This window comes from Cantharellus anzutake (assembly GCF_015039405.1).
Source record: "Cantharellus anzutake strain C23 chromosome Unknown EI90scaffold_20, whole genome shotgun sequence".
In the NCBI taxonomy this organism is placed as follows: Eukaryota; Fungi; Basidiomycota; class Agaricomycetes; order Cantharellales; family Hydnaceae; genus Cantharellus; species Cantharellus anzutake.
Window position 1 is genome coordinate 342,256 of NW_024066970.1, and position 22,632 is coordinate 364,887.

Below are 22,632 nucleotides of genomic sequence, written 5' to 3' on the forward strand. Positions count from 1 at the left end.
GGCCATCTGTGGCCGTTTCCTATGTACGCTAAAACCTGCAAGCTGCCCTACTCCCGTTACCTGTTGCTCAGCCCATGGGTTGGGTTCTATAACAGCGTGTTTATTGTAAATAACTTCGAAAATACAATCTATTACTCTGGCAACATGTAGGCCCACATATTGATAATGTCTTCCTCCTCGCCAGCCTCGATCTCATCAAGCAACTGTAACACCTGCATTGCAACGCCCCCGCCATCGGCACCCCTTTCGCAAAGCTCCTGTCCAGCAGTGTGAACCATTCTCCAGTGTTGCCCAATGTTCAAGACATTGGGAGGTGGCTCCCGCCTCTCAACATACTGGGCGACGATGTCAATCCTCACAAGGAGTTCAACATCTTCCGCCGCTAGCGCCTGCAAACGAAGGCCTGGAAGGATTCTCTGTGCGCTCCGCCACACTGAGTGGCGTGCACACTTGAAGAAGGCATCAAAGGTAGGAACCTCGCCACTCATGCTCGTTGTTGAAGACGGTGCCTCCGATGGTTCACGAGCCGCTGTCCCTCCATTCACAGCAAGGTGTGTGCCTCCGTTATTTATGATCCTTGACACCTCTCGAACCCCAACAGGAGTACTAGCCACTGTCCCTTCGTTCACAGTGAGGTGCGCGCTTCCAGTATTTATGATCTTTGGTGCCTCTTGAACTTTGACGGGAGTACTGTGCGGCGTTGGATGGATTAACCTAATAGGCGGGATGACCATTGGCGTAGGTGGCTCCATATTCGATTTACTGGCCTGTGCTGTGAAGACGTCGTTTTCCGGTTCGTCAGGGAGTCGCGGCCCACATTCATGCCAGGGGGCTTGATGTGCGGCCTGCAGAGATCCAGCTAGGTCTATCACCTCCATTTTTACTGGCGAGGAAGACGTGCTCAGTTCAGGCGAGTGTTTGGGCAGTGTTTCAGGCACTGTTCCCTCATCCTGTGGACCCGATGCCTTGCACTCAAGTAGGGCAGTCTTCCTTGCCTGTTTCTTGGCCCTAGGTGTCGCACGAGGACGTTTGGTTGAGGTGCGCGTACGCGTGGCTCTAGACCCCCTTTTGATTCGCTTAGGAGATGGGGTGGGTATTGTGCCATCTCCAATTGAACCTCGTTCCATAGACACAGTGGTAGGGTCTGGGGTGCTTCCCTTACGTTTGTGGGATGATGCCGGGATGATGGCCGTTTTCCCAACTGCTCTCCTTACTTCATTTTGAGGTAACGCATATTTACTGACGTTGCCGTTCCCATCCGGTGCATAGTGTAACACCTCACACTTCAGGTACTCATCTGGTAAGCCCATACCCATCAATCATGCCTTTTGAGTTTCATTGACATTCACCGTACCATCTGTCATGTGTTCCACCCTTAAGGTCTGCACTGGATCCTCATGATCGAACTGTAACATGCACCGTGCAGTTTCGCATGGGGTCCAATCACACGGAAGCCCTCTGTTTAGGTGTCGAACACCACGATGCCAACTGGCAAAACGGAGACGGTGTTCAAGCAAGAACGGAAGTATGTTGACGCCTCTCCAGTTGTGCCCAAGGTCCATTATGCCTGTCGCCTCCTCTACAAGTAGACATCACCAATGAGCAAAGCGGATAGTGCTGCAAAAGTAGGACATACAAATCATGGCTTTGAGCTTCCCAGCACAATCAGTGCGGCGAACGGTATGCGCCCCATATGCCCAGTCTATAGTGCTCAGGCCTTCCTTCATCTTCAATAAAGGTGTGTGATAATCCACGTCCTCTGCATCACACTCAACCTCTGATTTCGCAGTAGTGTTACCCAAATATCGGTCCAGATCATCACTGAAATGGACGCTTTGCTTCGCCTGCGTCACAATGGACTTCATGAGACCAGAGGCCCCAAACACCTCGCTGGTAGACGTTTTGGAGTTGTTAAATGCTCCAAGATGATGAAGGAAGTCTCTGCAGCAATTTCAGCCTGTGCAGACTGCGAGGAGAAGTCACTCATACCTCTGTTTGATGGCATCAGGTTGATATGGGCTGAGGGGATACAAGTAAGCCAACAGTACCCTTCTAAACATAAACCCGTACCTGAATGCCTTTATTCCATCGTAAAAGTTTCTCATCGCCAATGTGGCATCCTCTGCAAGGGGTAGGCCCATAGCTTTGACCATTTCCGCGATCATCGGAGAGCTAGTAAAAGCGATAGTCGAGTCTCGAGGGGAAAGTGTGTCATCTGCTATGAATCCCACTACAGCCACACCAATGGGGTGAATGGTGCTGAGTGCGGCAAGCTACCACAAAGCCTTAGTTGAACCAAATCTAGTAGTCCCTAGAATCCTGTCCACTGTACCTGAGCGGCGTACTTTCCGGTTACCTTCTGCAACAGATAGAGGCCTTCGTTGGGTTTAGCATCCCTTTCATCCTTTGACAAAACAATGTCTCCACAATGTATCAGGACTTTTTCGTAAAATGCATTCACCTCTGCCGTGCAATCGGGGTAGTGCTTCTCAACAGCTTCTTGGTGTGATTTACGCAGCCTTGCAGCCTCTTGACTATCAATTCCAGCTGGGAAACAATTAGTCCCGAATATGGGCTGCAAGTATTACGGCTAAACTTACGGTGAAGCTTGAGCCATGCCTGCCAGGCCGTTTGGCCCGCTTCGGAAGGATTGTGTAATCGGAAACGTTTCATGACTTCTTGGGGTGACCTCTCCCTTTTCTTGGCATAGCCTGCGATGCAAGCTTCCAAAAAAACTGTGCAGTGGCTTCTAAGTGTTTTTAAACATTCCAATAGGTACAAATGTACCTTCGAGGCTCAAATCATCTGTGACGTGTCCGTTCTCTAGAATCTCGCCAATATCATCAACTGTCTGAACAGATGAATGACCCCATATCTTCTGCACAATCTCCTTCAAAATTTTCTCCGGGGGGGCGAGGGGTTGAAATCGTGGTCTGTTTGCAATTGAAGTATGCTGCATAACTAGCTCTTTCAACTCCGCAAATGGACCCTCTGTAGCTCTGAGGAATTCATTGGCAGTGGGAGCTGTTGTCAAAATGGTGAGGCCACTGGAAAAGTCGGCCTGAAGGGTGAGGATTGACGCGTCAAATGTGCTAGAAGACGCATTCTGCAAGGGGGAGGACATTCTGGTGATCTCTTGTCTTAGCGGCTGCTAGGTCAAAATTGCATCCGATCCATCAAATTAATCAAGCTAAACAAACATAAAGGTAGCTGCCTGTATCCCCACCGTTTCACCCTCTCCTGCCCCGTTCAATACACCCTGTATACTGCAACATTGTAGACACAAACACCGAATAAAGTATTTGCCATTCTGCCCATCCCTGCCCATTATGTGGGCCACATCCATCCGGAACCATCCAGTAGCCGATTTCCACCCCAGCTCCCCGTTTGACTTGCCTGGAGTGTTCAGTGCCCTGGGTAGAAGTTCTAGGTGGTGCCCGGGAAATTTGGTAGGCGACGATCAAAGCCGACATTTGTATTCTGAGAATGTCGGGGATTCGATGAAAATATTCTGTGTGCGCACAATATTGCTCCTGAGTCCTGCTCATGTGAGTTGATACAGGCCATCTGCCGTGGGGAACATCTTTCAATGAGCCAAACGGCGGGATCTGCGGAAGGCCTGCATGTGGTCAGCCTAAAGCGCGGTGGCAGTGCTACCGCCGTTTGACCACATTCATACCCCATCACTCATATATCACGCGACCACATGCATTCCCTCCAAACGGGACAATGCCGGCTGATAGATATCCACATGCGCATTTGAAGTGAATACGTTGAGGAGCACTGCCCGTGAGAAGCACTGGCACGGTAATTACGGTACACATGTCAATCACCATTATAAGAACAAGCGAGGTAAACTTTTGTCCTGCGCGCGAATCACCGGAAATATCCGGGGCGTATATGGAAGATTTTACTGAGCTAAGCTATACACTTAGACTGTGAGTGAACCGCTGGGAGACGGGTTGGAGCGTGGTTCTAAGAGCGTGTGTGTACAATGGATTACCTTACTTTACATCAGGGTAATTTTTGTCCCTGTGCCAGACCCATTATGTCACGCCGACGCCGATGCCGCCGGCTGCTGACACTTGTGGTGGCGTCTTTGAATGGTGGGTTGCGGTGTCATTCAATGTGTTCCATCAAACTGGACAATGCTGGCCGTTGGTATCTATCTATAGAGGCTGGTATCCTGCCTACTGTTGGTACTACTGCTCCAGTTTCGAATGAAATGCCCGTTAGGGGTGCGCCATTACTACGGGTGTCTCTTTCTCACTTAGGGTTCCCGGGATTCCCAAGTTCATAAAGGATAAAAGCCAGCTGAGAGTGTGATTAGGTTCCCCCCCGGAACGATGGCAGACGAAAGAGGTTAGCGTCTGTTTCTTTGCTAAAGCGTTGTACCGTTGATCTATTTCCGTAGCCGACATCTACCTACAAACGCCTACACCTGATACCGGTAGTGGTGAGCATGATAAACTCACCACCGCTGCACTTCTATTCATCCGTCGCGGAAATAGCTGATGTGGAAAAGACTCAGGTTGATGGGAGCGACCTCCAGCGCCCATCTCAGGAAGGCACACCCGAGAACAACCCTGAAACACTGGGGCTACCCAAGTCCCATTGGTGGAGAACAATTCCATTGGGCCTCGTCTTCATTGCTATCGCTGTCGGATCGGAAGTCGTATTAGACCACACCCGCAACGGAATAGGTGGAAAACTACCGACTCTGGTGTATGAATAGTCAGGCTCATTCATCCTCACTAGGATTTGAAATCATTCTCAGCGATGCCGGACTCTCTCGCGCTAAACAGTTCCTGAAGGTATGGCTTTCCTACTTCATGACCGCATGCGTGGCGACTGAAATGGGGTTCCTCAGTCATTTGGGCCATCTATTCTTTTCGGTCCATTATTCCATTGGTTCACAAAGCCCTATGTTATCAAGCTGCTCAAAGTACACCTAATCATTCCTAGTTGTTCAATAACGCTAATGTACACTATGATAGCCCTTCGAAACGAAGAGGTATGATTCTAAATCTGATGTGCCTATTATTTGTTCGCACTTCATACTTCTTTTCGTGGTCCGGGTTGGGCTGTCTTTCTCTAATTTTAGGATGCACCATTGGGCGGTCTCCATACTCTCCTGGATCGCAATCAGCGGTAGCCTTTTCCATGCTCTGGCTGGAGCATATTTCGAGATTGTTCCGGCGCTCCCGCAGCAGGAAGTGAAAGTGCGTATCTCAGGTAAAACCGCTCTGGGCTATGGCGATCTCGAATTCACCCCGTTCGTGAATGCTGCAGGGGTGCGTGATTCTGTGGTGCACCATTCACCTATGACAACTGATCCTACGTTCCAGTTTGTGGGCACCGCTAGTTAGTCAAGATCATGAGGAGTCCGTCAATAGGTACTGAGTTATCTCTCTAGGCAGGATCGGTGGTATGTATTCTCCATTTATCCTTAATGACACCAATAGCAAGACTGGGAACATCTGGGTGGTGCCGGACTTTACTGTGCGTATTCGTTATCGGCTCGTCGCTATGCTACCTTTGATCATTGCTGCCTTCAGCTCGAGGATCCAAGTGCATCTGCCCAAGGTGGGAACGTGAACGTCACACTCAGGGGATTCTCAGTGCAAGCCAGATGTGCCCCGGTTCCGTCACCAGTAATATCGGGTCCAGACACCGCCAACAGGTACAACATAACAGGGACTCTTTCCCATAACTGCTCCGCTACATCCAATGCCATCTCCAATGGCACAAAATGGGATGGCTGGATGGTCTCCGCCCCTTTTGGATGTGTGCGAAGCATCGACCCTGGTAACAACAACCCAGTCCCTAGTGACCCGCGGTTTTCTCCCGTGGCATTCTCTTTCCTCAAAAACATATCGAGCTACTCAATGGTCTTCTGTTACAGCCTGGTAGAGGAGCATGATCTCACCGCTACACTCGCACTCCATGATGACACTCCAGCCATTTCCGATGTCGTGGATCGAGGTAACGTCTCATTCCTCAGTTGGGGTCCCAGCGGGTAAGGCGTTCGAGCAAGCGTATTCGCATTCATACTGATATGCAGTTCCAGGATAGACTGGCCAAGCAGTGACCCCCGGGTGGAAGGCATCGGAGACGCAATCCGCTTTGCCTTGGCTGGTTCCATCATGAACCTTGCGGGTTTATACGAGATTGGGGCTGAAATAATCACATCACTACAGGACAGCACTCTCAGGGACTCAAACTCCGTGGTTGGACTTGCCGAGGAGGCCGTTGTAAGTGATGCGAAATATACAATGTCTACTTTCCCCAATGTCTTCATTACAGAGAATTTTCCAAGCAACCGTCGTCCCTTCCATGCTAATCGTTGGGCCACCGTATTTCCCAAATGCCATACTGGTGGTGCAGGCATATGGCATGGTTGCCATGTACGTGTTCATTTCGTGTATCTTATCACTCGCAATGTCTCACGCTTTGGAACCTTAGCCCTCATGTGGCACATGTGATAACTGTCCTGTGCGCTATCGTTGGATCCATTCTTATCGCGCTTTCCATATATCATTTCTGGCGGCGCAAGGAGTTATTGACCAATGCCGCACCTTCAGCGACTACGACGGCTCCAGCGTTGGCTTCATGAAACGAAGCCCCTGGCTACAAGGTTGTCGGGATGTTGATGCTTCAACCTGCTGGTAGCGATATGTGGCAAGCGTGGAGTCAACTGGCCCGGCAACCTCACATCGGCAGCTACGGAACATATCCGAATGGATTTTTTCCCTAAGTAGTCGCATGTATTACCTTGTTTGTAGGGTCAGCCTGGAATCTCTGTTCATAAATGCCTCTAAAGGAGCGAAGCGGTTTCGATATAAATAGATGTCATTCATAATCTGTTCGATGATATAATCCATGAATAATTTCCCTTCACGTCTTAGACAGACCTTGGCCGAAATATGTTAAGCCGCCGCGCCTTTCTCAGGTGCCGAGGCTGGACACAATGCATCAAACACGCGGCAAACGCGCCGCAGCAAGTGTTCAGCAAGATGAACAAACAATGGTTGATTGGATCCTAGACCTCAGATATTATATATTATTATGAAGTCATAGAGGCTGGAGTCCTGCCTACTCAGATATGTGACAGTCCAACAGGAGACAATGAGGCATGCCAGGCGTAAGAGAGGACTTCGAGAATGAAGCCACCTTCTCAAGTGCGTATATGCATATCAGTACAAGGAACGGGAGCCGCAAGGTGGAAAATAGCCTCAGCATTCCCATTTCTTGACTTTGTACTGATGAAAGTGGCGCCAACTCGGTGGGGCTGCAAATGGTCAAACATGACAGCTTGTGTGACAGTGTCTGCAACTTGGCGATGGAAATGGCACCTGCAGAGATAATGAACAATCCTGAACATGCGCTCGCGGCGATGCAAGCGTCTTCCTTTCCATTACAGTCACCGATGTCCCTCAATGGATTAAATCGCGCTGTCACTCTAATGAGTTTCCCGCCAGCTCTGATTTCGAATTGACCGGCGATGTCAACGACGGTTGGCAGGACTGGGGTACTTATTCTGCTCTGTCTATCTAGGGCCAACGTCACGAGCATTAGAGTGGTAGAAATTATCCTGCATCCAACTCTTGGGCTATTTACACATAAAAGGAAGGCCATGTCAAGATGGGTTGCAAGTGGGGAATGCATCGATTAGAACTCACCACTTGAGCGGCTCTGCAAGTATGAAGTATTTGATCAGGGGAACCGCTACCTGTGCCATGTTGGACACGAATATAAACAGTTTGGACGGGCAGACATGGAGCGCATTCCAATGGAAGCTTGGTTGTGACTGGTGTTGGCTGTATCGGCCTGAATGGATTGTACATAATAGAGTGCGTGTGTTCACACGCGTAACCTTCACAGCTTGGTGTGGACATTGCGATTGGCGTTCGAGGTCAAATTGTAAACATATGGGCGGTTCCAAGAGAAGGCATTCGATGCAAAGGAGTGGAGGAATCAACAATTCCTATCTTTCCCATTCAACAACATTATAAACATGTGAAATGGGGCAAGAAGGTAATTGAAGGACGGCAAATAACGGTGGGTGGTGTGTGCTCGTTCACCGATTGTCGCGGTCAAGGTCAAAAAGGGACTCACGGAATCACGATCCAAACTACTAGGGTTTCAAATTGGCAGACCTTGTTCCATGCTACCAAGAAGAGTAGAGTCCTTGCAGACTATTGGCATGAGGTTGTAGAGTGAGGTGAATGTCGCAGCTACCTGACCAGGAGGTGCAACTCAACTTCAGAAGGTCATACCCCAAGCATGACTTGGATCGAAGCCGCACTTGCGATTCCCCCCATGTCTGACCACATGAGCACAATAGGGTCATACCCCCGACGCACCAGAACCGGTGCGAGCGCGATACGATGTGTTGGAATCATGAGTCACCGGAACCCTCCGCAGTGTTCTGGATTGCCGTGGGAAATCCCCAGATATTTTCAGTGAATTCCTGCTTGGTCTGTGCTTGCGTAGTAGTTTATTTTACAGATATTATCGTTGTAATACATTTCACGCATGTATACTGTACTGGCACGACCAACAACCTGTCACGCGTCACGCGAAGGTCTTGGATTGAATTAAAAATCAACAAAATTGAATTGATTTATGGCTCCGGTAACTCCCGGAGGTCGTGGGAAGAGGTTGTTGGTCGTGCCAGTACAGTAAATACGCATGGACGAACCCTGCTAGGGCCTGCTCCTGTGCCGGCGAGAATTCTGCAAAGAACTCAAAGCCTAATTAATGGCTCTCTATTGCCTGGAAGCAGCAGTACAGTAGTAAACAGAGGGTTGAGGTGGGCGTACCGGCGGCTCCGAGGTGAGGCTGGAAGTCTTCTCCCTAATTGACAAAAAGGAGTTACCTTGCACTGCCTAGCGCGGTATTTACGTACTCCCAAACATTGAGTTCTCAATGAGGAAGTTGCAGCCCTTCCTGTCAACAACATGTCAACAGAGATGCACGAGTAGGAGCCTGCAGTTAATTAGAGTCAGCGTCGAGGTGGATTCAGTGGTCTCAGGGTCATTGGCATGTATCCTTCATGTCTCTTACTGGTCTCTCAGGCACTGAGTCTCCAGAACCCAAATTAAGAAGTCAACAACAAACTAGGGAATTCTATTATGGGGGGTTGTCGATCAGGGTGAGTGATGTGCGCGTAAATTTGAAAATAGTTGTCCGATTTGACAACGCAATGCCTCGTTTTTTGCAGTGAAGGACAAAAATATACCTTGCAATGACGTAAAACAACGTAATTCATTGTGTTAGTCACTTCTCTTCATTGACACCTCACAATTAGATTTGGCACAAGTCATATGTTACATAACTTACTACGAAAAACGAAATATCGGGGAAAGCGAGAACCCCGTCCACCCTCAAATCGGCAAAAAGGGGTTACCTTGCCGCTAGCACGGTATTTACGTACTCGCACTTAGGCCCTCTCCCCATGCATCTCTGTTGACATGTTGTTGACAGAGCTAGAGTCAGCCTTGAGTGGTCCACGGTCATTGTGTTTATCCTTGAATCTGCGTGAGCATGAGTTAGGAGTTTGTTGAATCTCAAAATGACCTAGTGTTTTCTGCATGTAGCGAGATGGCCAATAGATAGTACTTAACATTATCAAATTGGAGAAGGCATGGGGAATGTTGGGGCCGTACCAGACTCAAAACTGTTGTCTTTCCCCAAATCCCCCTTCGAGTTGCCTACTTACATGCAGACTGGTACCAACTTTCAACTAGAGAAGGTACCTGCACGGGTCATGGGCAGCCTGCCCACCAATAAACGAGGGGCATGTTGGTGGAATTATTTGTGCTCAGCTGGTGTGTACGTAAATTTGCAAATAGTGGTCCAATCTGATAATGCCTCCTACTCCATACAAAGAACACTGGCAAAGTTCTGGCTAGCACAGCTTTTCCCCGATATTTCGTTTTTCGTTATAATGGGAAAACTAGCAGTTGTTGAGATTGAGGCTGGTCGTGTGCAAGCATTTTGGATATTTCCCACGGTGAGCTGCATTCGGGCAACCAACAAAAGACTATTTGACAAATGCTTATTTTGTCGTTAGCATACTTAGGGCATCAATGCACCTACCCAGGTCCATTGGGCGTGAGAATTTAGGCCCCAAAATTGCCCTTCTCACTCTTCCCCTCATTTCCTCTTCGCTCTCATTCATATCTACATGCAGAGACTTATTTGAAGCGAGTATATCCATTTGTTGAGGAGCAGTGCTCTGGCAGTGCGTGCATTGAGTGGTAATTACCAAACCGGACAATGCCGTTGGTACTACTCCAGGCCGGTTCGAATGCCATATCGATCTAGCCTCGGTCCCAGGCCATCTGGTTGTGGATTGAGACTAATATAGATCACCTAGGATGGTGCTAGTCGATCACTTATCTCACTTGAGGCATTCATTGCAGCGAAAATTGAAATACCCTTCCCAGCATCTTCTGATGGTGAGGGGAGCATTGCTGCGGTTCCTGAGTTCGCTTTTCGCTCTAAAGTGTCAAGTTCATAAGGGATAAAAGCCAGCTGAGAGTATGATTAGTCTGTCCCCCCCCAAACTATGGAAGACGAAAGCGGTTAGCCTCTGTTCCTTTGCTAAAGCATTGTACCGTTGATCTATTTCCGTAGCCGACATCTACCTACAAACGCTTACACAGGCTGATTCTGGGAGAGGTGAGCATGATAAACTCACCACCGCTATACCTCCATTCACCTGTCGCCGAGATAGCTGATGTGGAAAAGGCTGAGAGCGACCTCCACCCATCTCAGAAAGGCATACTACACGAGAACAGCCCTGAAACATTGGAGCTACCCAAGTCCCATTGGTGGAGAAAAACTCTTCCATTGGGCCTCGTCTTCATTGCTATTGCTGTCGGATCGGAAGTTGTCTTAGACCACACCCGCAACGGAACAGGTAGAAACTACCTACTCTGGTGTATGAATAGTCAGGCTCATTCATCCTCGCTAGGATTTGGCATCAATCTCAGCGACGCCGGAATCTCTCGCGTTAAACAGTTCTGGAAGGTATGGCTTTCCTACTTCATGACCGTATCCGTGGCGACTGAAAAGGGGTTCCTCAGTCATTTGGGCCATCTATTCTTTTTGGTCCATTGTTCCATTGGTTCACAGCGCCCTATGTTATCACGCTGCTCAAAGTACACCTAATCACTCCTCGTTGTTCAATAATGCTAATGTGCACTATGATAGCCCTTCGAAACGAACAGGTACGATTCTAAATTCAATGTGCCTATTCTTTGTTCGCAGTTCATACTTGTTCTCGTGGTCCAATTTGGGCTGTCTTTCTAATTTTAGGATGCGCCATTGGGCGGTCTTCATGTTCTCCCGCATCGCGATCAGCGGTAGCCTTTTCCATTCCCTGGCTGGAGCATATTTCGAGATTGTTTCGGTGCCCCAGCAGCGGGACGTGAGCGTGCGTATCGCAGGTCATACGGGCCTGGGCTATGATGATGTCGGATTCACCCCGTTCGTGGATGCTGCAGGGGTGCGTGATTCTGTTGTGTACCTTCACCAATGACAACTGATCCTACGTTCCAGTTTGTGGGCACCGCTAGTTAGTCAAGGTCATACGGAGTTCGTCAACAGGTACTGAGTTATCTCTCTAGGCCGGATCGGTGCTCTGTATTCTCCATTTATTTTTAATGACACCACTAGCAAGACTAGGAACATCTGGGTGGTGCCGGACTCTGCTGCTGTGGGTATTCGTTATCGGCTCATCGCTATGCTGCCTTTGGTCATTGTTGCCTTCAGCTCGTTAATCCTGCCCAAGATGGGGACGTGAAGCTCACATTCAGGGGATTGTCGGTGCAAGCCAGATGTGCCCCGGTTCCATCACCAGTGATATCGGGTCCGGACACTGCCAACTTGTACAACATAACGGGGACTCTTTCCCATAACTGCTCCGCCACATCCTATGTCATCACCAATGGCACAACATGGGACGGCTGGATGGTCTCCGCCCCTTTTGGATGTGTGCGAAGCATCGACCCTCGTAACAACTACTCACTCCCTAGTGACCCGTGGTTTTCCCCGTGGCGTTCTCTTTCCTCAAAAACATATCGAGCTACTCAATGGTCTTCTGCTACAGCCTGATAGAGGAGCACGATCTCACCGCCACACTTACACTCAATCATGACACCCCATTCATTTCCGATGTCGTGGATCGAGGTAACGTCTCATTCCTCAGTTGGGGTCCCAGCGGGTAAGGCGTTCGAGCAAGCGTATTCGCACTCATACTGACATGCAGTTCCAGGATAGACTGGCCAAGTAGTGATCCCCGGGTGGAAGGCATCGGAGACGCGATCCGCTTTGCCTTGGCTGGTTCCATCATGAACTTTGCAGGTTTCTTTGATGTTGGGGTTGAAGACCCATCACTACAGGACAGCACTCTCGGGGACGCAAACTCCGTGGTTGGACTTGCCGAGGACGCCGTTGTAAGTGATGCGAAATGTCCGATGTCTACTTTCTCCAATGTCTTTATTGCAGAGATTATTTCAAGCAACCCTCGCCCCTTCCACGCTTATCGTTGGACCACCGTATTCCAGAAATACCAAGCTAGAGGTGCAGGCAAACGCCCTGAAGGCCATGTACGTGTTCGTTTCATGTATCTTATCACCTGCAATGCCTCACCCTTTGGAACCTTAGCCCTCCTGTGGCACATGTGATAACTTTCCTGTGCGCTATCGTAGGATCCATTCTTATCGCGTTTGTCATACATCATTTCTGGCGGCGCAAGGAATTATCGACCAATGCTGCACCTTCAGCGACTACGACGACGGCTCCAGCGTCGGCTTCATAAATCGAAGCTCCTAACTACAAGGTTGTTGGGATGTTGATGCTTCAACTTGCTGGTAGAGATATGTAGCAAGCGTGGAGTTAATTGCCCTGGTAACCTCACATCCCCAGCTACGGAACATATCCGAATGGACTTTTTCCCCTTAGTCGCGTGTATTACCTTGCTTGTAAGGTCTGCCTGGAATTTTTTGCTCCTGAAATTGTTTCCTGCTTTTCTGTCAGCTACAGTCATGTCGTGATGCCGAAATGCGAAGATGCAGCACATCGTTGCGGAATATGAATGTCTCTAAAGGAGCGAAGCGGCTTCGATATAAATAAATGTCATTCATGATCTGTTCGACGATATAATCCATGAATAATTTCCCTTCACGTCTCAGACAGACCTTGGCTGAAATATGTGAAGCCTCGGGAGGAGCAAATGGGAGTTTGCTCACTGTCAGAAGTATTGGAATATCGACGATAATCATGGTGACCGTTTGGCAGCTGTTCGGCAATATGATCTGGCACTCATGGGCAGTAGCATGTGTGGTGAAAATCGATTGGAGAACCCTACCTTAGTCTTCTGCGTGTCTGGGGTTCAATGAATATGATATGCTCACCTCAAAATTCTGGGTATATACTTCGACACTGTAGACGAGAACGTTTATTATCAGTTATCGACGATCGATAGCAGGTCCATGGAATGGGAATTCAGGGGCTGACTCACGTCATGTACGTTCAATAATGGGGCTTGAGACCGTTCCTCTCCGCATCGTAAAATATCCTGACAAGTTGTGTCTGGCAATTTTCGTACTGTATTGCCAATCTGATCGCAGACTCTTTATTCGCTTTGATATCCTAGAGTACAAAGTCAACAATCAGAGCTCCGCCATTCGAACGAATGGTGCCTGAGCTTCGCCCATATCCATTCTTATGAGGATACGACGAGATGCTAACATCTGTAAGTGCCCATATGGCGCGGACAGATTCGAGGAGCGATGCACGCGCCGTTCCGAGAGCGAATTTAGTGGCCAAGAGACAGGAGCTGGTTTCACAATCGGAAGGGGGGGGTTCAAGCAAACCCTCGTAGAAATCATGCCGTTGCCTTTAGAAATAGATCTCACAGATGATATTCATGTCGCACTGGTCTTTGGCGCCTATTCCTAGGCCGATGCTAATTCAATTGGAAGCGACAAAGGCCGGTTGCGTAATTGGCTCCATACATCGGATGGTAATAGTCTCGCGCCTTTCTTAGGGCGCCGAGGCCGGACAGAACGCATCAAACACGCGGGAAATGCGCAGCAGCAAGTGTTCAGCAAGATGGACAAGCAATGGTTGATTGGATCCTAGAAATATGAGACAATGAGGCATGCCAGACGTGAGAGAGGACTTCGATAATGACGTCACCTTCCCAATGCATATGAATACAAGGGACGGGAGCCGCGAGATGGGAAATAGCCTCAGCATTCCCACTTCTCGACTTTGCACTGGTGAAAGTGGCGCCACTCGATGGGGCGCAAATGGCCAGACATGACAGCCTGAACGTGCGTTCGTGGCGACGCAAGCGTCTTCCTTTCCATTGCAGTCACCGATGTCCCTCGAGGGATTAGACCGCACTGTCACTCCCGCCAGCTTTTGATATCGGATTGATCGGCGATATTAACGACGGTCGGCAGGACTGGGGTATTCTGCTTGGTCCATCTCAAAGAGTCAGAGGGCCAACGTCACGAGCATTAGGGTAGTAGAAATCATTTCTGCGTCCAACTCTTGATCAATTTACATTTAAAAGAAACGTCATGTCAGGATGGGTTCAACGATGTTAGAGGTGGAGAATGCATAGATTGGAACTCATCACTTGAGTAGCTCTGCAAGTGCAAGTGTGAAGTATTTGATCAGGGGAACCGCTACCCGCACCATCTTGGACGGGGATATAAACAGTTTGGACGGGCGGGCATGCCAGAGCGCATGCCGAGGGGCAAGGCGGAAGCTTGGTTGTGACTGGTGTGGTTGTAACTGGCGTGGTTGTGGATGTGACTGACATTGGGGGATCCCAGGGTACCGATGGTTCCAGTGTGGGGTGGGAGCGGCTTATGAGCAAGAAAGAATCGAAAGACGTTACTTGACAAATCTTGCGCTTTTCGTATCGAATAGTCCAGTACCTGCTGGACAGGGAGGGAGCAGGCTGAGCAGTTCTCCACTGGACTGCATTGATAAACCAAAGTTATCAAAGTGTTTGCGCACGAGCGAGAGCAGGGGCCTACCATAAGTCTTTCCTGGGTGGATAGTAGAACTCGTAATTGGTGTTGCCCCAGGGAAGGCAATAGGGCCACTAAAAAGCTAAATGAATTTATTGGGGTGAGTGCTAATGTCATGTAAATATGACTCTGAAGTACCGTACTCTAGTCGGGTGGTAACTATCACTGTAGGTGGCACCAGTGACAGTACGCGTGTATAAAGCAACACCGCTGAGCTAGGCAGGGCTCATATTCCGTGTGTTGCTCGTGATGAATTAGAGTCACTTGAAAGCCTTGAACTGGGGTCTGAGAGAACGTCATCTCCACGAGGGCGGCAAGGAGGAGAGCGCTCATGAGAATCGCGCCGCAAGTGCGATCGAACTCCCCACTTGTGTACTGAAGGAAGGAAGCCCTCTTTCAATCCACGGGTGGCGGAGCCACCGACTTTTACTAGTAATGCACCATGGGCACTTTTACCATATATAAAGTGGCTCTTCTCCGTCAAAAGCTCCTCATCACTCATCCCGAGTTGTGAATTCCTCGGTTGCAGCGAACATCGCGTGGGTCCACTGCGGGATTGGACTATGCGGATCTTCCGATCTACTAGTAACTTGCGCTTTGTTGGGTCACAGCAGTGGTGGTACGTCGATAATGTAAAAATACTAATGCTCTGCGCTTGGCACCGGATTTTGAGCCAAATCAGCCAGGCCCAATAATCATTGATGCTAGCACGTCGTGGGTTCGAGCACTGGGTCCTCATAAGATGAAACCTTACCCCTTCAACCATTAAACTGAGGGAGTATATGTCTCGTTTAGGTCTCCACCATGAGCACCTGCTTCAGGTTGGGGGGATTAACAGGATTCACGCAGTTGCGGGGTCCTGCCCGCATCAGCGTCAACCATTATAATCCATCCAAGCAACCAAGCATGTTAATTAAAGGTGACATACCATGAACAGTGCGCCACTGATCATCTCCCTCTACGTGATATTCACCACCTCTGTTAGTGTAAACTGGTTTCACTTGTTGTCCAGCCTGACGGCAACGATGATGCATTGACCTCCTTGTCAATGATGCCGGCTCTCAATGAAAAGGAGATCTCCCATGGCAGGGAGAGTCATAAATGCAGTAGAACCAAAGTTAGAACCAACGTAGACATCAAAAGTGACGGATCTAAGATACAAAAACAAAAACAAAATCCATTTGCTGTAACTATTGTTAGTGTCTGTGGTTGTTCAATCACAGCAAATGTACCTTATGGAAGGAATCCCGGGAAAGAACCACCCAGGATTGTTTTCTGTGACATCGCCGGCGACAATGTTCCGGGAAACCTGGACGTCGACTCCGCGGAGCTTAATGTGCGTGCTGTGGCAGTCAGTATAGCTGATATCGCTTGAAGATGACCTCGCCAGGGTCGAAACCAGTTTTCGTATCTTGGAGGTTGTTCGACATGGGGTTAGAGTCTCTGTACTGAGCTATGAACTCAGACACTGGAGTAGATAGTGCTCAGTTTCTGGTAACGACTCGAGCGATCTGATCTGCGACTATGGAAGTAGAGTTCCGTATTACATGATGTAGAACCACGTGCACTACCAACCACAGAGTCTTCGTGGTGCAGAATCTCATGTTCAGGTACATTAAATTTTTGTCCTTGTGCGATTACGGTGAGAACGACGCTTCTCCTATTTTTATATACTATGTAATTATCGATCACTGTCATTGCAGCAAAAAAATGAAATGCCCTTTGTTCCGAGCCGAACTGAATTGGCTGGAGCCGGAAATGCAATCATCCTTCAAACTGTCACAGAGTATGAGCCAACCTGTTATCGCGTTTGCAATTTTAAGACCTTCGGTTCCGCTTGGAAACCCCTTGATATCGGCTGCCTCCACGTGTGGGATATGTAATTATTAACGTCCTTCTCCTTTTAGCTGAACGGGGTTCCTGTTCTCTAAAGTGTCAAGTTCATAAAGAAAACGAAGGCGGTTAGTGTTTGTTTCTTTGCTAAAGCGTTGACCCGTTGATCTATTTCCGTAGCAACCAATTTTAAGGGACAGAATGATCTATCAACTCCAACAAAGTCCGACATCTACGTACAAACGCCACCTCATACTAGTAGCTGAGCATGATAAACTCACCACCACTGCACCTCCATTCACCCGTCGTCTAGGATATCCTGGAGAGCACGCTGATATGGAAAAGGCTCAGATTGATGAGTGCGGCCTCCGCCCATCTCAGAAAGGCATACACGAGGACTACCCTGAAGCATCGGAGCCCCCCATGTTGCATTGGTGGAGAGCAATTCCATTGGGCCTCGTCTTCATTGCTATCGCTGTCAGATCGGGGGTTGTATTAGAGCAAACGCGCCGCGGATTAGGTAGAAATCACCGACTCTGGTATATGAACACCCAGGCTCATTGATCCTCCCCAGGATTTGATATCAATCTCATTGACACTCAACTCTCTCGCGTTAGACAGTTTTTGAAGGTATGGCTTTCCTACTCTATGACCGTATGCGTGGCCACTGAAAAGGGGTTTCCTCAGTCATTTGGGCCATCTATTCTTTTCACTCCATTATTCCTCTGGTTCACAGCGTCCTATGGCACTATCAAGCTGCTCAAAGTACCCCTACGCTGATGTACACTACGATAGCCCTACATTGGCGCTGAGAAAGATAGGGTCGAGTACGAAAAGAAAAGGTATGATTCTAAATTCATTGTGCCTGTTATTTGTTCGCAGTTCTCGTAGTCCAGGTGGGGCTGTTTTTCTGAGTTTCAGGGACCGCCATTGGGCGGTCTTCATACTATCCTGCATCGCGATCAGCGGTGGTATTTTCCATTCCCTGGCTGGAGCATTTTTCCAGATTGTGCCGACGTCCCAGAAGCAGGAAGCGAGAGTGCGTATCGCAGGTAAAACGGATCTGGGCTATGATAATGTCGGATTCACCCCATTCGTGGATGCTGCAGGGGTGCGTGACTCTGTGGTGTACCATTCACTGATCCTACGTTCCAGTTTGTGGGCGCCGTTAGTTAGTCAAGATCATAAGGGGTTCGTCAACAGGCACTGAGTTATCTCTCTAGGCCGGATCGGCGCTTTGTATTCTCCATTTATTCTTAATGACACCACTAGCAAGACTGGGAACACCTGGGTGGTGCCGAGCTTTACTGTGGGTATTCGTTATCGGCTTATCGTTGTGCTGCCTTTGATCATTGTTGCCTTCAGCTCGCTGATCCAGGTGCAGCTGACCAAGGTGGGGAGGTCAACCTCACATTCAGGGGATTGTCGGTGCAAGCCAGATGTGCCCCGGTTCCATCACCAGTAATATCGGGTCCGGACACCCCCGACTCGTACAACATGACGGGGACTCTTTCCCATAACTGCTCCGCCACGTCCAATGTCATCTCCAATGGCACAGTATCGACTCTGGTAACAACTACCCAGTCCCAAGTGACCCGTTATTTTTCTCTCCCGTGGCATTCTCCTTCAAAAACATATCGAGCTACTCGATGGTCTTCTGCTACAGCATGATAGAGGAGCACGATCTCACCGTTAAACTCGTGCTCAGCTATGACGGCCCATTCATTTCCGATGTCGCGGATCGAGGTAACGTCTCATTCCTCAGTTGGGGTCCCAGCGGGTAAGGCGTTCCGAGCAAGCCTATTCGCACTCATACTGACATGCAGTTCCAGGACAGGCTGGACAAGTAGTGATCCCCGGGTGGAAGGCATCGGAGACGCGATCCGCTTTGCCTTGGCTGGTTCCATATCGTGAACTCTGCAGGTTTAGATGAGATTGGGGGTGAAATAGACACATCATTACAGGACAGCATTCTTAGGGACGCAAACTCCGTGGTTGGATATGCCGAGGAGGCCGTTGTAAGTGATCCGAAATGTACAGGGTCTATGTTCTCCAATGTTTCCATTACAGAGATTATTTCAAGCAACCCTCGCCCCTTCCACGTTTATCGTTGGGCCATCGTATCTAGGAAATGCCACACAGTACGTGGAGACATACAGCTTGGTTGCCATGTACGTGTTTCATGTGTCTTATCACCCGCAATGCCTCACGCTTTGGAACCTTAGCGCTCCTGTGGCACATGCAATAACTGTCATGTGCGCCATCGTCGGACTCGTTCTTGTCGTGCTCTCCATACGTCATTCCATGTGGTGGCGCAAGGAATTATGGGCCAATGCCGCACCTTCAGTGACCACGACAGTTCCAGCGCTGGCTGCATGAATCGAGGCTCCTACAAGGTTGTTGGGATGTTGATGCTTCAACTTGCTGGTAGAGATATGTGGCAAGCGTGCAGTTAATTGCCCTGGTAGCCTCACATCGGCAGCTACGGAATATATTCGAATGGATTTTTCCCCCCTAAGTATTACCTTGCCTGTAAGGTCTGCCTGAAATCTCTGCTCCTGAAATTCTTTATGCCTTTCTGTCAGCTACAGTCATGTCGTGATGCCGAAATGCGAACACATCGTTGCGGAATATGGGTGCTTCTAAAGGAGCGAAAGCGGCTTCAATATAGATATTCGAAAATAGATGTCATTCATGATCTGTTCGATGATATGATCCATGAACAATTCCCCTTCACGTCTCAGACGGACCTTGGCTGAAATATGTTAAGCCTCGGGAGGAGCAAATGGGAGTTTTGCTCGCTATGAGAAGTATTGGAATATCGATGATAATCATGGTGACCGTTTGGCGGCTGTTGGCCATATGGTCTGACACTTATGGGCAGTAGCATGTGTGCTGAAAACCAATTCTCCATCATGTAATACAAAACTCTGGCTCCATGGTTGAGAGAAGTTTTGGACGCGCTTTTTTTCTGTCAGCTCTCAGCAAATGCTAAGAGCTGTAATACTGGCGTAAAATACGGTCAGATAGACCGTATATAACCTCACCGGATGAGAAGAAGGGAGTAGGGGCTGTAAGTTTTATAAGCCATGAACATGGTGAAGCGCAGGCGCTTCCACAAGCCAGCTCTCAACCAAAGCTGGAGAGCTGTACTGCTGGTAATAAAACCAATAGAAAGATAGTCGTACAGACCATCTAAAACCTCTCATCATGAGCGGAAGAAGTAGGGGCCGCGAATTTTGCGAGCCCTGAAAATGATGGAGCTCACGCGCTTCCATGAGCTGGCGCTCAGCAGGGAAAAGCCCCTTCCCTGACGAAAACCAACGATGAGACGATTGTATAAACAGTCTCTACGCACTCCTAATGACTGGGAGTGGGGGGTGGAAGGACAGGGGCAGTTTATTCAACTAGCCCTGAAATCGACGAAGCGCGACGCGCTTCCGCGAACTGGCACTCAGCAGAGGCTGAGCCGCCCTCATTCCGGTATAAATCCGGTGAGGAGAGGATCGTTGGAACCATCTGAATGAGTGGGAAGGGGAAGGAGTGGACTAAGTGATCCGCGCGAGTTTCATCGCGCGAGTTTTTCGCGGTCGCTAAGGGCCGCGGAATTGTGTGTAAACCGCGGCCTCCAGCGGTTATTATAGGGGTCTCAAGGCTGTTGCTGTTTTCGTGGCCTTGAACAATGGGAAGCCCGACATAGTCGGGTGCGGGAGGATCTGGCGCGTGGGACGCGTCAGCGAGTGGTGAAGCTCCTCAGTAGAGGCCGAGAAGCTTCTAAGAATGGGGCTTCTAGTCCATAGCAGTGAAAGGGGCGCGGCCTCCCCATTCCGACGGAGAGAAGATCTTTACTTGATCCTCTCCTGATAATCGCGGTCTCCCTTCAGGTATGAAGGGAGTCGATCGGCTATATCAGCTGATCGCAGATAGTGCAGCCCAGTATGTCTACTGGGCTGAAGAAGGATTGTGCTTGCCGGGGTGGCAAGCGCAGAGTTCTCAACGAACACACACTCCCCCTGGGGCTATGGAGGTGGGAATTTGGCGGGTGGGGGGAGCATGAGGTTGGGTCTGGGACGGATCCGAGCCCGGGGAAGACGGTAGGAGCCCGTGAAGGTTCGGAGATCGTGGTCCGTGAGCTGGCAGTCCGCAGGCGCCGGGCTGTCACCAACCTGGCATAGGCCAGTTGAGGTTGAGAGACAGTCGCTGGGACTGTTTCTGGTTTCTCTAATAAAACCCATTTGCTGCATGAAGGCATACTAGTGAAGATCAAGAACTCTTGTAGTTGTGGCTGCACAGAGGCGCCATTCAAATCGAAATGTCGGTATTACATAATGTAGAACCGCTTTCCGGCAAGTACCAACCGCAACTGCTAGACCAATGGCCAGACTCAGATGAGTTTCGTGGTGAAGAATCTCATGTTCAAAAGAAGCGAAGGAGTTGATGAATGCAGATCAGAAGACCTGCATGCTGACCCAGAGAGAATTGAAAGACTAAGCGCTCATAGATGCACGATATTGGGACGATCCAGGGGCGAGATGACACGTACTACCAGCTGCAGCTGTCAGATCAATGGTCAGAGTCAGCCGAGTCTTGTGGTGAAGAATCTATTGTTCAGAGGAAGCGAAAGAGTTGACGAATGCTGATCGGGAGACGTGCGTGCTGACCCAGAAGAAATTGAAATGTTAGGGGCTCATAGGCGTGCGATATTACATAAGACGATCCAGCGGAGAGGAGAACGATATCTCCGACGGTCCATTTGAAGAAGAAGACGTGCTACGCATTGATTACAAACGGACTCACGGAATGATCCAAACCACTTAGGATTTCAAATTGGCAAATCTTGTTCTATACCACCAAGAAGAGCAGAGACCTTGCAGACTGTTGGCATGAGGTTGTAGTATGAGATGAATGTCGATGACTTTCGCACTTCTCCACCTGACATAAAAGAGATAGAATAGAGTGCTAGTACTTATCCCTGACACGCCAAAATTGCGGCAGAATCTCCACATCGTTTGTTACTATTTTCCAGTGCAGGGGACGCACGTCCTTATGCGCTATTTCTTCACTCTCCTCCATACTCGATGTCTCATCCACCCATTGACACTTAACTCCTCTCCATCCACTGGCTCCTTTCCAAACATTTTTCGCATCATTATGGTACGGCATATGCCAATAAGCACGTCCATTACACGCCAGAATTGGTGAGCATGATACGACGTCCATCCACGCAAACGGTTGTCTCAATTAAGAAGGAAGCATCAGCGGTACTCGGTTTCTTCTCACCAGAAGCGCTCAGCTAGCAGCACCTTCAACGACGATGCTATCACAGGAAACCCTGCTACCTGCTCCTGTGCCGGCGAGAATATTCTGCAAAGAACTCAAAGCCAATCTGATAGCCCACTATTGGAGGATAGACCCTGGAAGCAACAGTACAGTAGAAAGCAGAGGGTTGAGGCGGGCGTACCGGTGGCTCCAAGATGAGGCTGGAGGTCTTCTCCCTCATTCAAACACAGTCACCTTCGTGGACACTGCGAAAAATGAAATTTCCGGGAAGGTTGTGAACCCTGACCGCACTCAGATTGACAAAAAGGAGTCCCCTTGCGCTAGCGCAGTATCTACATACTCCCAAGCAATGAGGAAAGCGCAGCCTTTCCTGTCAATAACATGCTAACAGAGATGCATGAGGAGTAGGAGCCTGTTAATTAGAGTCAGCGTTGAGGTCGATTCAGGGTCATTGCAT

General features: G+C 49.2%; 7 protein-coding genes across 7 annotated transcripts; 5 read left to right on the forward strand and 2 right to left on the reverse strand.

Moving 5' to 3' along the window:
- Nucleotides 1-1,592: 1,592 nt before the first annotated feature.
- EI90DRAFT_3289032 (uncharacterized protein) lies at nt 1,593-3,694 on the reverse strand (the record flags this gene model as incomplete). The annotated part of the gene is made up of 7 exons (XM_039067140.1): nt 3,291-3,694; nt 3,227-3,259; nt 2,788-3,148; nt 2,601-2,735; nt 2,333-2,547; nt 1,990-2,273; nt 1,593-1,941 (listed from the first exon to the last, which is right to left on the reverse strand). Exons 1-7 carry the CDS (start codon nt 3,546-3,548, stop codon nt 1,593-1,595), a joined length of 1,635 nt encoding a protein of 544 aa, XP_038916735.1. The 5' UTR covers nt 3,549-3,694.
- A 153-nt stretch (nt 3,695-3,847) lies between these two features.
- On the forward strand, nt 3,848-4,429 carry EI90DRAFT_844621 (uncharacterized protein). Its single transcript, XM_039068146.1, has 3 exons — nt 3,848-3,985; nt 4,042-4,362; nt 4,415-4,429. Exon 2 carries the CDS (start codon nt 4,049-4,051, stop codon nt 4,298-4,300), a length of 252 nt encoding a protein of 83 aa, XP_038916736.1. The 5' UTR covers nt 3,848-3,985; nt 4,042-4,048; the 3' UTR covers nt 4,301-4,362; nt 4,415-4,429.
- On the forward strand, nt 4,347-6,616 carry EI90DRAFT_3122726 (uncharacterized protein; the record flags this gene model as incomplete). Its single annotated transcript, XM_039063540.1, has 12 exons — nt 4,347-4,362; nt 4,415-4,456; nt 4,512-4,703; nt 4,759-4,814; nt 4,871-4,945; nt 4,998-5,294; nt 5,349-5,364; nt 5,417-5,502; nt 5,559-6,019; nt 6,071-6,254; nt 6,307-6,407; nt 6,466-6,616. The coding sequence occupies 12 exons, from the start codon at nt 4,347-4,349 to the stop codon at nt 6,614-6,616; spliced, it is 1,677 nt and encodes a 558-aa protein (XP_038916737.1).
- Nucleotides 6,617-7,029: 413 nt separating this feature from the next.
- Nucleotides 7,030-7,994, reverse strand: EI90DRAFT_844652 (uncharacterized protein). Its single transcript, XM_039068147.1, has 2 exons — nt 7,683-7,994; nt 7,030-7,612 (listed from the first exon to the last, which is right to left on the reverse strand). The coding sequence occupies exons 1-2, from the start codon at nt 7,739-7,741 to the stop codon at nt 7,096-7,098; spliced, it is 576 nt and encodes a 191-aa protein (XP_038916738.1). The 5' UTR covers nt 7,742-7,994; the 3' UTR covers nt 7,030-7,095.
- A 2,407-nt stretch (nt 7,995-10,401) lies between these two features.
- EI90DRAFT_844841 (uncharacterized protein) lies at nt 10,402-12,230 on the forward strand. The gene is made up of 10 exons (XM_039068148.1): nt 10,402-10,592; nt 10,645-10,689; nt 10,745-10,930; nt 10,985-11,040; nt 11,097-11,171; nt 11,224-11,240; nt 11,329-11,518; nt 11,572-11,587; nt 11,640-11,728; nt 11,785-12,230. Exons 1-10 carry the CDS (start codon nt 10,577-10,579, stop codon nt 12,124-12,126), a joined length of 1,032 nt encoding a protein of 343 aa, XP_038916739.1. The 5' UTR covers nt 10,402-10,576; the 3' UTR covers nt 12,127-12,230.
- On the forward strand, nt 11,775-12,939 carry EI90DRAFT_844971 (uncharacterized protein). Its single transcript, XM_039068149.1, has 4 exons — nt 11,775-12,235; nt 12,287-12,467; nt 12,520-12,620; nt 12,679-12,939. The coding sequence occupies exons 1-4, from the start codon at nt 12,105-12,107 to the stop codon at nt 12,830-12,832; spliced, it is 567 nt and encodes a 188-aa protein (XP_038916740.1). The 5' UTR covers nt 11,775-12,104; the 3' UTR covers nt 12,833-12,939.
- A 3,911-nt stretch (nt 12,940-16,850) lies between these two features.
- EI90DRAFT_3122728 (uncharacterized protein) lies at nt 16,851-19,274 on the forward strand (the record flags this gene model as incomplete). The annotated part of the gene is made up of 15 exons (XM_039063541.1): nt 16,851-16,930; nt 16,996-17,023; nt 17,076-17,415; nt 17,470-17,525; nt 17,583-17,660; nt 17,691-17,722; nt 17,778-18,006; nt 18,051-18,066; nt 18,119-18,204; nt 18,261-18,508; nt 18,562-18,675; nt 18,728-18,805; nt 18,874-18,913; nt 18,966-19,066; nt 19,121-19,274. The coding sequence occupies 15 exons, from the start codon at nt 16,851-16,853 to the stop codon at nt 19,272-19,274; spliced, it is 1,680 nt and encodes a 559-aa protein (XP_038916741.1).
- Between the last annotated feature and the right edge of the window lie 3,358 nt (nt 19,275-22,632).